This window comes from Fusarium redolens (genome assembly GCF_020744475.1).
Source record: "Fusarium redolens strain MPI-CAGE-AT-0023 chromosome Unknown BKA55scaffold_1, whole genome shotgun sequence".
Classification (NCBI taxonomy): domain Eukaryota; kingdom Fungi; phylum Ascomycota; class Sordariomycetes; order Hypocreales; family Nectriaceae; genus Fusarium; species Fusarium redolens.
In genome coordinates, this window is record NW_025763664.1 from 2,781,018 (window position 1) to 2,796,045 (window position 15,028).

Consider the following 15,028-nt stretch of genomic DNA (forward strand, 5'->3'; position numbering starts at 1 on the left):
GCAAACGGAGGTATTTCTGTGTTTACTATTTGAGCAAGCCATCTTCCTCCTCTCATTCTCACGTCTTTTCCCTTCTTCTACCATACTCGCCCACTCTCCTTCTCATCTATCCCTCACAAACACTCTCTCCATACCACCACAGCACCAACTGTATACGAATACCAAGGACACTGCCGTTTTTCTCTCAGGAGTCTTCTCCTGGTTGAGGCGCAATGAATATCTTTCACAAAGCTATTCGCCGTCGCCGTTATCGGCCTGACTATGATGTCGACCTATTGAGTGCTGCCTTCGGCCTTCCATTTCTACGCGGCAATGGATCTGGAAACAACAGCGCTCGTCGTGTAGGACTCGAATATGCATCCGACTCTGACTCTGACTCTGACTCTAATTCTGAATGTGGTGATGGCAACGAAGTCGGCCCCGAGAACGCCTTTTCTTCGTCTTCTGAGGATGACCGAGGGCGTCAGCAACATGGCTATGATACACCGGAAAGAGTCTCTACGCCTCATCCACTTCCTCATTCGTCTCCTCATCCTTCGAAAAGATCCCCTCAGAGAAAGAAACACCATCGTCGACATCGCACAAAGTCATCACCTCGCTCAAGTCCCCGAAAATCGTCTCGCCGTCAGGGATCTCGCTCGAGTTCTCGAAGATCGACCGCCGAGATCATGAAGAGTCAACAACAGCCTGTTTCTCATGTACGACCTTCTGCAACATTCCCCCCTCAGTTTCCCATTCCTTTGTCGAATCAATCTTGTAACATTGTACAATCTTCATCATTTCCTATCCCTTCTTTGAACCAGCCTCTTAGGGTCCCAGATTACCAGCCTTTCCCTCAGCAACCAGTGTACTATCAACCCCAGATCAACTATGTTCCGCACCAACCATCTCCCCTGGTGCAAGTTCATCCGGCTCAGTATATTGCGCCTGTTCCCCAAACTGTCGCAACACGAACTCCTACATCTGACCAAGCACCACCAGTCTCTATGCCTCCGGTGGCATCCGAGAACACCCTAAATCCAGCAGGGGATGGGGATGCCCGCCAGAACAAGTCTGGCAACCAGAAAGACACCGGGGTTTCGGGCCCATTGACAAATGAAGTGCAACGCCTACAGAAACATATAGAAGCCAAGATGGCCGACTTGGCCGAGGAGCCCAACAGCAGAATCTTACGCCGCGACCTCCGCCGTCTTCAAGACAGACTTAACTTTGCCTTGAACAAGGCCATCACAGAAAGCAAAAGGCCTCACTCAAGACAAGTATCACTCTCAACTGTCAGCGGCTTCTCTCAATCAGTCCATGATCATAAGACTGCACAATCGAAGGACTTTGAGCAGAGTCGGAAGCGAGAGCAATGTGGCCAACGAGCTGTGAGTCCTCAGCGCATCGAACGCCATCACGTTTGCACGGAGTGTGGAAACATGCGTTCAGCGCTCTACCACAAGAAATTTCCTGTTGGCTCAGGACCATCCACGAAGATTAATCTCTGTGAGAGCTGCCGGGAGATGGAACACAAACGAGGTGTCGTACGCCAATACCACTTCTGTTTCAATTGTGGAAGCGCAAGGTCCAAGACATTTCATGCACAGAACCCAGTCTTTCCAGGAGAGCCCATCTTCACGAACTATTGCGATGCCTGCGTCCTGGAGTTCCACTACAATGGAAGTCTGCCAGACACTTCTGTGATTGGCCTGGTATGTTGACAGAATATCGTGAACATCGGATGGGAGCTAATATGTAATAACAGGCCCCCAGACTGAAGGATCACATAGCCAGGCGAGCTGCGATTCAAAAAGAAGATGACATGGATTCTCTTACTGTCAATCGCCACCGCAATCGTAAGAAAAGCAAATCAAAAGCCCCCCTTGGCCAGGACGAGGCCTCCGAGTACGAGAAACAGGCCCCGGCGGTTGAAAAAGTCCGCGGAAGGCGTCCTGAACCACGAGAGCCCAGAGACAGTGTTGTTTCCCCAGAGACTACCGTCGTCTCCCCGGAGTCGTCTTACTGTCCATCGAGAGACACGGGATCTTCCGGTCGCCGAGCAGAGCGGAAGTCATCAGGAGATGTCAATACTGATCCTCCTCCTCATCCTCAGAATGAGAGTGAAAAGCTTCCTCGAAATTACCAGGCGCCATATGTTGAAGACTCGGTTTCGACGGCTCACTCAAAGGTGGACACTCACACTAGTAGCCATGAAAGCGAAAAGACTGGTCAGAAGTTCGCGAACAAGGTTTACGAACCATGGAAAACTCTTCCACGCGACTTTGTTCTCAAGTCTGCGATGGCCAGTGATCGCTCATCTTCAGACGGCTCCGGAAATGCCCAGGATGCAACAGCAAAGGAGCCACATCGACCGCGCGAGAAGTCTCTTGACTCTGACCGCTCTGACCCGAGCTCTTCCAAGTCTTCTGGTAGCAAGACCGTGAGATTCAAGAAGTCTGTCGATGTTCGTACGCCCTTGACCCACGATGGGGATACTGAGCTCTCGGAGCCTGGGTCTCCCGCCCGCATGAGGTCTTCAGGGTCCCCTCTCATCTCCCGCAAGAAGCCCTCGTACTACAACAGCTATTCACCTGAAAGAAAAGCCACAGACAAGTACCTCCATCCTCACTATGGCCAGTCTTCAAGGAATAGTTCGGTTCCCAATCGCGAGAACTTGCGTACACCAGACGACTTTCGACCCGGAGCACCTTCTAAGGGCTACTCCCAGGGTGCTTTCAGCAAAGATTTTGACAACGGTGGAGACTGGGATTCCTTCCGAAGTCCTGCGTACTCTTACATAGAGCAGTATACAGATGACAGCCCCTTGCATGATCGCCATGAGACAGAGGAAGGATTCCAGGCACCGATCCCCAAGTTTCGCGACTACAGCTATCATGATCAGTATATGGAGTCCACTGCATCTCTTCCATCCCGTATGTCTTCGGGAAGCGTGTTCTCATCCTTCTTCAAGAAGAACAAGGACAAGTCATCTTCCGTTCCCCCAGGCGATCGAGCGAGTTCACACGCCCCTAGTCACAACTTTAACGAGACTGCCAGAGACAATTAGGAACGATTTGGCCCTCGCAGTTTCACTGACAGCCAGACAACTCCCTGTCCCCAGCAATCTCGGTGCTCATCAAACATTTTTACTGCCTCCTTTACGGATCCTGACTCGTGCAGTTTCATCGATAGGGATTCAACTTTTGACAAGACTGAGGGTCAAGCCAGCGGCAACCCTTACTACACACCTCGCCAGCGCAGCTTTCCAGAATTTGCCTACTGCACTTCTTCTACCAGATCCGATAATTCACCGAAGAAAGAGCATGAGCGCAAGCAATGCTCACCTGCTCAGTCGGACACATCTGTCTGGAAGAATGCATTTGATCCTATCCCAACAGTTGAGGAGGCAAGCGCTGCTGATGATTCCCATGAGAGTGCATCCGACCATATCGGTGAGTCTTGACCAAAACAAATACTGTCAATTTTGTCGACTAACGCTTGAGTCTCGTAGAGTACAAACTTATTGTCGAAGCTGCTTCTTCAGTCGGCGAGGAAGACGATGAAGAATCTTCTGGTCAAGACTCCAACGAGTTCAATGAAATTGTTGGGAACAATTCTTCTCACGATACACTGCCCATTCGGCCTCTCGTAGACGGCATCGCTGTCTAAAACCCGATAATCACCAGCATACTTACTCGAAGCATCATCAAACTTTCACTTGAGCCTAGTGATTAAGCTCCTGAATGAGAAGACCTGTGGAAATGTAACTCTTGGGAACAAATGTATGAACATTGGATGCATGCGCATCGACCCCTGGATGGCTGGGTCCGGATAATGAAGAGTCGAGATGAACTCGGTTATGAGAGGTGATTATAATTTGTATGAAGGAGGATTATGATTGTATGACAAGCGTTCTTTTGGTAAAACTTGCTATTGTATTATTAGAAACGGAACGATTCAATCATGTAATATGAACCAGCCCCACATGTCCTTCAACGGTGATAGATATATCGATCATCTTATTGAACTTGTATGATCTCAATCATTATCCTCACAATTAAGTTATATCAGTCGTCGCATGATAGAAGGGATGCGCAAAATCTTAAATTACATGATATATCATTTTCTATGTAGTATGTTCTGCATTTTCCCACATATACTCCACCAAGATGCCATGATAGCAGGGTCTATCTCCATACAGATAAGCCGTTTTTTTCGCCAGGAAAGAATCGCGAATTTAGCTGTGAGTAACCTTCTTCATCCCCGGAGTTTCCTATAGCACCAGTCAATTCTCGCGCTTGCCCATATGCCCGCCAAAAATGCCAAGGAAATGGAAAAGAAATCATGACTCCGTGTCCGTGGTAACAGTTGAAAGGACCGGAGACTTAAGCACATGCAAATGCTCCTCTAGCAAATCGTATATATGTTGCGTTTCATTACTGGATCGAGAGATTGTTATCGGAGCTCATACGAAACATTAGAGGTTCAAGGTAGTTACTTGTTCCTGGTGCGCTTGCGGGCGAAGCCATTCGCGACAAAGGGGTTTGTCTAGAGTCAAGATAAGCGATGGCCTCTTTTCGCTTCTTCTCGAAAGCACGACTTCGTTCTTGTTCTCTTTCAATGTTTTCTATACGTTCCCGTAGATCAGCATTGATTGCGTCTTTGATCTTCTTCTTCTCAATGACCTCCTTGATCCGTTTCTCCGCCTTTTGACACGCAGCGTCAAGTTTCTGGGCGAGCGACGTAGATGCGAGTTGCAAACCTTGATTCTGCTCACGCGCCTGGGAAGAGGCACCCCAGAAACACTGAAATGTGAGTTTTGTCTGTGTGCTCTTTCTGTCGCCCCATATCATCACTGTGTCACCGTTCCAAATTCGAGCCCAATGGTGTGAGGGGCCGCTGTGGTTCTTCGCATCAGAAGAAGCAAGTTGGTAACCATTGATGCTGATACCAACGGATGCTTTGGTCGAGATGTAAAACCCGTACTCGTTCGGATCTCCGGCATCTCGAAGCCAAGGAGGAGGAACTTTATCAGGATCCTTTGAAGGATCAAAGGTGCCATCTTCTTTCCAAAGCAGCAGTTTAAAGGCATACTTCGGCACTCGGGATTCTTGTATGTCTTTGAACACCTCAGTATTTGCTGGGCCACGGCCGAATGAGACCAAGGTATCTTTGATGGGAATGCTGATCCCAGGGACGCACGAATCGTGATGAGACTCAAGCACGCCAATGGCACGCCTATTGGGCTCGTCTTCCTGGACCGGGACGATTATCTGTGTGTGTGTAGGCAAAGTATCGGGAATCTGAGAGTTCTCAAGCGGAGCGGCAGTCGGAGGAAATTCCAGGGGCTCATCAGCTGCCGTGTCCTGAGGTGTCCGCGAGCTTCGTCGAGTTTGGTTGATTTGCGACCCGGCTTTTGAGACGGGAGAGAAATACTTCATCGCAAGATCCCATAATGGCGTTTTTCCGGGCTCGAACTTTTCATTCCTTGCGGCCGCGCCCCGCTCGAAAGCTTTGTGTTGCAGATGAGTGAGTTCCGGATAGTCGAAGTGCCACGTTGTCTTGTCTTGCTCCCAGAAACATGTTTTGTTGTAAGGTTTGTCAATTTGGCGCCCTGAAGCTTGCTTCTCGGCAGATGGCACTTGCACCAGCAGTTTGTACTCCTCAAATACGTCATTTGCCAGATCTTCAATGTTGCCTTCTGACTTAAGTCTCTTCATTGTAGGTTTTCCTTGGGGTGTGTTCTCGAACTCGTCGCTTGTATCATATGAGGGGGGTTTTCGTTTACTAGTATTCAAGTCTGCCGATTGCAGAGAGCAACGCGATTGTCCAGGGCGTTGCACGCTTGACTCATTCCCGCCAAGGCTCTGCGACGCCACGTCCTCTACCAGACTCTGAAGTTGGTCCTCAGACTGATTCTGTGCCATCGAAATGTTGTTCTGGCGGTATGTCCGACGATTCCTGTTCCTGGGTGTAAGCAACTCGTCCGATTGATATGCCTCGTCTTCATCCTTGCGGAGGATTTCGGTCTCGTCTGCACTAGGGTTGCTATTCTCGAGGTTGAGATAATCTTCCGGGATAACTCCTGAGCTACCAATCGCTGAGACACCAACTTCTCCAAATAGTCTGGGCTGGTTCGTTTCTAGTGGTACCGTCGGGGTTTCTTTTTCTGACTCTTCGCCCATAGAGTCACTGACCCTATCTTCTTCGTAATGTCGAGGTTGCAATTGGGAAAAGTTGTCAAACATGTCGTCATCCGAAATCTCGTCAAAGGATTGTGAAGCGTTGACGATAGAGTCGTCGCTGGAAGACCATGGGTGGCTTTCGAGTTCTGCCACTGTTGCTCGGTTTTCTGGCCGGCGCTGGAGCATTCTGCAGAGGAAGTCAATAGCTTGCTCTGACACATCATTCCTCTGCAGTGGTGCGATGTTCAGCCGGGTAGTCATGATCTTGTGTAACAGCTCAGAGTAGCTGATGCCACTCTTGACAGGATAAGGAGGTGACGCAGTCAGAGCATAAAACAAGACCCCGCCAAGAGACCAGATGTCAACGGCGTGGTTGTATCTTTGGCCCGGCGGACGTCTCATCTTCTTCCCTCGACTACGAACGCCGTCATCATCATACTCGGCATATTCTGTGTACACCTCAGGGGCGCAATAAAGCAAGGTGCCACAAAACGTTCGCAAGAAAGTCTGCTCGCTGTCCACCATTTTTGACAAGCCAAAGTCGGTGAGCTTGAGATCAATTGGATTGAGTGAGTTGATGAGGATGTTGTCTGGTTTGACGTCGCGATGAGTGATGTTATTGGCGTGTAGATATCCCAAGGCACCCAAGAGCTGCCCTGACATGGTTCGAACAACATCCTCCCTCAGAGCCTTTTGGTCTGAGATAAGTTTTCCCAAGTCACCGCCAGGAACAAATTCCATAATGATGATTAGCAATCGGTCATCCCATTCAAAGTGCTCCATGTAGCGAACAATATGGGGCTACAGAGTTATGTTAGCGACGAAAGCGGGTAATATGACGCAAAACTCACATGCTTAACTCGCTGCATGATCTTCATCTCATTCTCGACCTTCTGATCAAGGACGCCGTTCTTGATAAAACGGCGCTTTTCGATCTCTTTAGCAGCATATGGCAAGCCGTCATACTTTGAGGTGACCCTGTGGACAACTGCGAAGGCACCCTTTCCGATCGAGCCGGTTCTGTTATATTTTCCGGAGCCCGTCCATTCCCGTGGTGCGTCTCTTCTTTTAGGTAATGTTTGAGGAGTACGCTGCGTTATCTCATTGGTCTCTTCTCTCTTAAAATGTGTCTGAGCAGGTTGTTTAAAGAGATCAACGTGACCGCCTGGACCAGGCGTGATGGTCTCATTTTGGCGTGGTAGTCCGTGACGTGCGAAAAAATCATCGACTTTATCGGTATATGCTTGGTCATACTCGTTATCACGCCGTGGTATACGGACTCGGAAAGTCAAGTCCCGGGCCTCCTTATGGAGATAGATCTTAATAATCGAGCCAGAACTCAAAACCCACTTGCTAATTGGAGGGTCACTTCTTCCCTTGGCTTGAGGATGGGAAGTTAAAAGATGGTCATCAACAATGGTACCGTTGGTCGATTGGTCCTCAACCATGACAGTGCCATATTCGTTGACGTAAATCCGGAAGTGAATGTTACTGATTCTTTTCAAAGGATCGTTGACAAACACAACGTCGCATCGGACGGGATTTCGACCAAAGACAAAGCCGGCCTTCGGGTTCTTGAGGTGCGACGATAGACGTAGAATGATGGCATGGGTACCGGTGCCGGTTGGATTGGCGAGAAAACGGGCTGCTTGGTCTTCTAAGGCATAGTCGGGTTCAACGCCATCCGCTTCGTCTTTTCCAATGATGTGTGGGGAGTTTTCGCCGACCAGACGTTCGAGTTCGACACGGGCAGAATCAGAGTGTGGGTAGAGGACGCATATTATGTCGGAGATATCTTCGTCTGAAAAGCCTGAATTCTGCTTCCCGACACGGCGCGGATCGAGAACATTCTGTGTCGCTTCCAGGGGGAGGTCAGCTCAAAGAGGAGGGAGCATCGGATAGATGGGGGACGTACCTTGCGTGGGCTCGTCGCCGTCCATTGGAAGGACCCGAGCAGCCTACGCTGCGAAGCAATGCAAGACTGTCGTGGGAAAAGTCAATGGGGCCAAGTTGAGGCAAATCGTGACGTTGTGCTAAAAAGTCGAGGCGATCACGGTCGCATGTGGCAGAGGTTTGAAAGTCCTAGGCGCAGGTATAGTTGGGGTAACAACCAGCCCGAGGTTTGTATGTCTCGATGCGGTCGAGTCGAGACAATAGTTGTGCGAGTCTTTTATAAGGAAATTGCGTATGTTGAAAGGTAAGGAAGGAAACAAAAAAGAGACACAGAAAAACAAGTGAAGAGTATCAAGAATCCAAGAGAGGGGGACGGGATGGAAAAAGAAACGACAAGGGACTTTGAGGTTCAAGTATTGGATGGAACGGGCAGGGACGAGGGATGAGGGACGTCACGACCGACCGTTTCCTCGAGGGTCAGGTCGCTACTGACGTTGGTTGGCTGTTATCAATCGGAATCTGGGTTAACGAAGTTGGCTGACCTATCACATTGGAATCTAACAGGTAATTAGGCACCCTTTAGTGACCGCTTCCAGGCTGATAAATCCCCAAGAGAGCAAAGTCGCAGCGGGGAGAAGCCGTTTGAGTGCCGTTCATGATCACCATCGGCGACCCCTTGCCTCCACTGACAGAGTGGAAACGTTTGGTATACCTAGGTAAGGTAGGTACTGTACATCTCGGATGCCTCAGCAACCAGGGAGAAAAAAAGTTCGAGCTCATCTGATTCAACAAAACAAGGTCACATCACGTATCTTTTCTTGTAACACGGGCGCGTGAAAATTGTACTCGAGACGCGTTCAAGTCACGCGCTTTGTCACTTCTCTAACAATCACAGCCTACAAGTACAAGAATCTACTCCAGCTCGTCAGGCGCCTACCAACAATGCTTTGCCCTCGAGACTCGCCTTCAGAATCGAGCGGGTCAAGCAAAGTCACTGGACAGCAACGCCTGCCAAAGGTCTCAGCTTAGTTCACGCAGCATCATGAACCAATAGCTGATTTTCTTCTCAAATTTTACTATTTACGTCATGATATTAGACAAAAAACATAATTGAGTTTTTTTCCCCTAGCTATTCGTACCTTATTTTACGTGTCATCCGTCATAGAAGCTTATTTGCACCTCATGTACGCAAAATGTCGATTCAAGACACCATAATGCTTAGTTAGAAGAAAAGAAATGTATGTTAGATTCAAAATGCATCTATGACCAAGTATGCTACCCTTCCCAAAGATGATGCAGCCCTCTCTTTGTATGCCCAAGAGTGTAACTATGCAATTGGTTTTCAACCCGCTGCCGCCAAATAACCATGTCTTTACATTTCCTAAACGCCATGTGATGTATGCGGCCCCTTCATGTTTGCTCCAAATCGCTACAATCATCCAATGTCCATAATCTTAGTTAAGTAGTGGTATAACTAGACCCTTCACTATTCGCTACTAAAACGCTTGTCCTTGATACTGAGGATGAACGTTTCGAGTGGCCTGTTGACCTCCAGGCGACGGGCCGTATTGACCCTGAGGTGGCACGAAGCGAGGGTCAACCTGCTGCGCAGCCCGGAGTGGTCGCGAGAAACTGTTCGGCTGTCCATAGCCTCCCATCTGTTGAGGAGCCGCTCCGTACGGAGATCCACCGGGAGTATATTGGCCAGCTGGTTGACCTACGGGGCTGTATGGGGGCATGTTACCAGCACCAATCATTGGCTGTTGATATCCTTGTTGGTAGTTCTGTTGTTGATGAGCTTGCTGCTGGTACGCAATCTGTTGTTGTTGGGCCATTTGCTGTTGCATCATTTGCTGCTGAGCCATTTGTTGCTGCGCCATCTGCTGCTGGTACGCCATGGCAGCCTGTTGATGCTGTCGCTGGTTGATCGCATGCTGGACTGCCTGGCTGTTCACTCCCTGCTTCATCTGTTCCTTCTCTCGTTCCCGGGCTTCGATAGCACCAACTAAACCCGAGCCCGAGGAAGCTTGCCTCTGATGGCTGGGTACAAAGCTACCCTGGGACCCCTGTCTCTGGTGTCCTGGCATGCTGATCAATGGTTGGCCTGTGAGGCGGGCCACATGCTCCTGCTCCCGAGCACTGAGGTGGCTAGATGTCTCCCCAGAGCTTGCAAAGTTCAAGGTCGAACCGGCACCCCGCGATCCAGGTCGCGCAAGTAAATCAACAGAGCTGTTACGAGAGTGGCGACCGTTCTGGATAGCTTGTAGGATGTCAGAGGAACTAGTTCGTTTGATGCCTGGGCTGGGTGAGCCGCCCAAAGTGTTGCTGGATGCACTCCGAGCATGAGCCGCCCTTTGCTGCACGAATTCTTCGGGGCTTAACCCGTGCGCATTGCTCGGAGGAGTTGATGCGCCGGGCTGCCATGCCATAGTGCGCTTTGGGTCTGGGGATTCTTTGCGTCCAAGTGATCCCTGAGAACCCGAAGACTTGTGAGGAGGGGGCGTTGGTCCCTGACCTCCAGGTGTATGCGGTCTCTGTGATGAGCCTCCAGGAGTGAGAGCGCCTGGAGTTTTACTGCGGTCCTTGGTGGCTGCGTAATTGATGGTTGGGCCGAAATTAATATTTGGTATATCATAACCAGGATCTCGGGGATCAGGCTCCTCGGCGCCACCGACAGTCTTCAAGACACCAGCTCGAGGCTTTGGTTCGCTGTATTGGTATGTGTCTACAAAGTTCTTGAGGCTACTGGTGGGAGAGTTATCCTCATAATGACTGCTTTGGTTGCTCATGTGACTTTCTTGCCTGCCTGGGGGCCCTGGTCGCCTATCTGAGTTTGGGGTTCCTTGCCGGGGTGTCTGACGGCCTTGGTCGAAGGCATAATGATCAATTATCTCATTCGTAGTAATCCCACTGCTACCAGACATTGTGTTTCCCTTGGAATTTTCAAAAGGGGCAGGTGGAGGAGGTCCGCCTGGCACAGGCTTTCGGTGACCCATCGGTCCTGGTGGTCCATTTGGTGGTCCATGAGGAGGTCCATTAGGGCGATAACCCGGAGGGCCAGGAGGTCCGGGACGGCCCGGTCCAGGACGATAATTGCCATGGGGGCCGGGAGGCGGAGGCATATGGCTAGGAGGAGGGCCATTGCCACGACCGCGGGGGTCGGAAGGTCTGCGTCCATCAAAGCCAGGACCTCGGGGATCCGATGGTCTGCGTCCGTCAGGGCCAGGTCGTCGAGGGTCAGACGGTCGACGGCCATCAGGACCCATGTCAGGCCGACGGTTGGCATTCTGAGGGTGGGGAGGTCGTTGTTGAGGTGGCATGCCGGGAGGCATCGGAGATCGCCGTCCTTCTGAGGTTCCAGGACGTGAGTTGGGCCCGCGGCCATAAGCGTTAGGAGGCCCAAGCGGGGGCTGGGCCAGTGGCGATCGTGATCGTTGTTGGGACAAGTTGGCCGGAGGAGGAAGACTGTTGGAAGAGGGATCCTGATTCGGTGGGCTTAAAGCTTCACGCGAACGGTTGTCGTTAGCAGATATCCCTACGGAGTTGGCGTGTGGTGGCAGTACCGATGGTCCAGATCTTGCAGCGTCCACCTCATCTCCTCGTGGAGAAGGATTCGAATCGTTCGGTCCACCCAATCCTCCAGCTGTGGCAAGCTGGGCCAGAGTTGTGACGGAAAGCCTACTGTTAGCCCGTCTAAGCTCGGGGGAATGATAAGCTCTGCTGACGGGGCGAGCCTGAGACCCGTGGCTGAAGGCTGGGGGTCGTGAGACTGGTTCAGGGGTATGCATCTGACGCATGCCATCCAAGTCTTTCAGGGGAGGAGAGCCAGAGGGAGCTCGCTCATTCTGGTAAGCGGGACTCTCATCACGAGAACCCTGGTTATGACGGGGAGCGCCGACGGGAGTCTGCCCGCGTTGTGGCGAGCCTGAGTAAGGGCTATTACCATTGGTGCCAGGACGGAAAGGAGGGCCACCCAAATGGTTGGGGTCGGATGAGTTACGGCCATGTCCTCCAAAAGCAACCCGCGCAGGGTCTGCGGGAGCTGAGTCTGTTCGAGTGCGCTCAGTAAGGGAGAAGGATCGCGAGGATCTGGTAGGAACTTGTTCATCTGAAAATCCGGTCTTGGGTTTTGGAGGTCCATCACCAAAGCTTAGTCGAACGCTCTTTCGACTGTTGCTTCGGGAGCGTGTCGCGGGCGCATCATCTACAGCATTCATACGAGTACCGGTGCATTCCTTGAGCTTTCTTCTCCAATCTCTCTCGCCCCATCCAGAGCTACCATCCTCGAGAATCAGGTTGGAAACATCCAGATTCTCAAGATAACCGTAGCGCCGGCTCTTAGGCATGGCGAACATGAGAGATCTAGAGTCAAGTGTGCTGGCAACAAGTCTTCCAGGTCGGCCGTAAAGACCAAAGGTATCCCAGGTAGGGAAAAGGAAACGCAGCAACATCTCGAATCCGCTGACAGCTGGGTGGGTCTCAGGCATGATGAAGACGAAGCCTTCAGTAGATGAGGGAGGATCAGTGTGAATAGCAATGTTACCCTCAACCTTGAGTAAGGTCGAAGCATCTATCAATGACTTGGACTGAGGATAGATGGCATAAGCGGAGTAGGCGTCGGTGATGGTAGCAATGGGCTGCATCTTCTTCTGCTTCTTGCCATCCTTTCGCTGGTCGTAGAACTTGATGTCTCCCTTAAGTGTGGGGACAGGCGATCGATCGTAAGGAGACCTCTTCTTGAGCTCCTTCTGGAGCTTGGCATACTGCTTTTCGTCAGGAGGGGTGATAACACACCAGCATCGTCTCCAAGGTACACCAGCACCGAATCGGACTCTAACCCATTCTTCGGTGGGGAATCGTGCCCTCTCCATGATGACACCAATGTTGTTGAGCGATTTGCCCTTGCCGGCAATCAGAGCGCCAGTATAGGCCTCCTGCAGAGAGGAGTGCTCGAAAATAGCTAGTCGAATACCGGCAGTCCATTGCAGCAGCGAGTGTCGCGAGTTAAAATGGAGGAGATATCGGTTTCTTCCAGCCGTGGAGATGCTCAGGATGTTCTGTAGCGGTTGCTCGTCTGAAGATCTTGTAGGCAGCGATTCGATCTGTGATAGAAATGTGTTAGTCAAGCATGAAGATATACTTGGCAAGCGAGCGGGTTATTCACCATTTTGATTGAGGCATCCGTCAAGTTGATAAATTTGGGCAAGACTTCGCCGTCCTCGCCAGCTGCGTCCAGTTCCGCGGCGTCCCATAGTGACAAAACGGTTCCCACGAGCTGGGCAAAACACTCTGTCCAAGTTCTATCAGGGTTGGGTTTGCCCTCTGTTAACGACTTTGTTAGCTGAACATCCTTGCAGCACATGTGTGAATAGTTGAGTGTGGAGTAAACTTGGCGCCACAGGGGTGCGAGTGTGGAGGGGAACAAGCGGCAATGGAAGCTAGATCGAGCGTACGTGTATTCTGGTCATCGAGTTTGAGGAAATAACCCTCCTGGTACAGCTTGTTGGAATGGCTGTTGAGAAATGAAAAGATGGGCTGAAGTTCGGGGATTGTATCCTCGGTGATATCCATGATGGGTGGTTGATGAGCCAGGACCATGGACGGGGGTCGTGATGATGCGGCAGATGAACTGCGTCTTCGACGAGCAGAAGGTTCAATTGGGGAGCCGCCGTTTATGGGAGTGCCATAATCTGGCCGCGAAGGCGGTGTGTTTGGCCGAGAAATGTCGGTACTGACTCGGTGGTCTGGAAAAGGTTCTGTACCAGAGTTCGTCTTGCGATGTCCCGGTCTATGAGGTGAGTTTGATGGAGGAGAAGTTGAGGGCGGCGGTGTCTTTGTGCCCGCAGAGAACTGGGACATAAAAGAGAGTACTAAAGTATTGGCACCAACGAGTTAGTACGACAGGGACGGGATGGGGTGAGATGTTATGAACTGAATGGCATGCAGCCCCTGGAGGAAGAGAGCCCGTCACTCAGTCCCTTGAACCAAGAGAAACGGACCCCTAGATGAACTAGCCAAGGGAATTTTGGGCCACCACACGTCAACGCATAGTGGATGTCAAAGCCCCCGCCGTTCCGAGAGGTACCCATAAGCAGCCCCCTGGCTGTGGTTGCAGGCGTTGAGCTGCCCACCGTGCAGTGGGCATCCATCATGACATGGGCAAGCTCGCCTAGACTTAGACTGGACCAACGCCAGGGCAAGGACCAGCAAACCACTAGCGCCGTCTTCTGTCTTGTCGGGTCGTAAAGCGACGCAACGCAACGCAGCGTATGTAGCGGACGACCAAAGACACATCCAGAGCTGGAATGAAATTCACGAAGATGGTACGCACCTCGATTTCGACCCATTTTGTCCACAATGTTCGGCCTGCAAATGAGGAAATTTCTGAGACAAAATATCAAAAAGTATCAGGCCAATTGGTGCCCAGAAACAACAAACAGCAAAAGGGAGAGAGCTGTTAGGTAGGCAGTTGACCAGATCAACTGCGCAAGGGATGTCTCGACAGGTGAGAGGTGCGTCAGCCACAATACTGACGACAGTCTGGTACCGTAATTTCCAGACAAGTTTGATTATCGCTGGGCATCCAAGATCAGGGCGAATCCAAGGTCCAGGAGTGAGGAGGAAAGAAGAAGAAAACAGGCCCTTGCGTGCGGGACGATTCAGATGTAGGTGAGGTGGGCGCTTCTTGTATGTGCGACTTTATTAGACTCTAGACTCCCTTTAGAACTCGGCGCCGGACCGTATCCATTCAAAGGTGGTGCTGCGGCGGGTGCGAAGGCAGATTGCGGATGCAGATACGGATGCTTCGGGCGACTGACATGTCAGTCAGTACTTATTAACCGGCCAAGGATGACCAGCCCTGGTACAGCTGGTCAAGGTCAAAACTGTGGTGAACTACCGTAAAAGGAATTGCAGCAACTGAGCGAGCGACAAGTGACAGTGACGAGAACCTAGACGATGCGAGTCTT

At 51.0% G+C, this 15,028-nt stretch overlaps 3 protein-coding genes across 3 annotated transcripts; 1 reads left to right on the plus strand and 2 right to left on the minus strand.

Annotated features, from left to right (window-relative positions):
* Positions 1-212: 212 nt before the first annotated feature.
* Positions 213-3,049, plus strand: BKA55DRAFT_588452 (uncharacterized protein; the record flags this gene model as incomplete). The annotated part of the gene is made up of 2 exons (XM_046194791.1): positions 213-1,694; positions 1,748-3,049. The coding sequence occupies 2 exons, from the start codon at positions 213-215 to the stop codon at positions 3,047-3,049; spliced, it is 2,784 nt and encodes a 927-aa protein (XP_046056634.1).
* Positions 3,050-4,418: 1,369 nt separating this feature from the next.
* Positions 4,419-8,107, minus strand: BKA55DRAFT_682942 (uncharacterized protein; the record flags this gene model as incomplete). The annotated part of the gene is made up of 3 exons (XM_046198434.1): positions 4,419-6,968; positions 7,019-8,025; positions 8,083-8,107. The coding sequence occupies 3 exons, from the start codon at positions 8,105-8,107 to the stop codon at positions 4,419-4,421; spliced, it is 3,582 nt and encodes a 1,193-aa protein (XP_046056635.1).
* Positions 8,108-9,159: 1,052 nt separating this feature from the next.
* Positions 9,160-13,919, minus strand: BKA55DRAFT_700151 (uncharacterized protein; the record flags this gene model as incomplete). The annotated part of the gene is made up of 3 exons (XM_046200577.1): positions 9,160-13,162; positions 13,225-13,382; positions 13,514-13,919. The coding sequence occupies 3 exons, from the start codon at positions 13,917-13,919 to the stop codon at positions 9,557-9,559; spliced, it is 4,170 nt and encodes a 1,389-aa protein (XP_046056636.1). The 3' UTR covers positions 9,160-9,556.
* Positions 13,920-15,028: the final 1,109 nt, after the last annotated feature.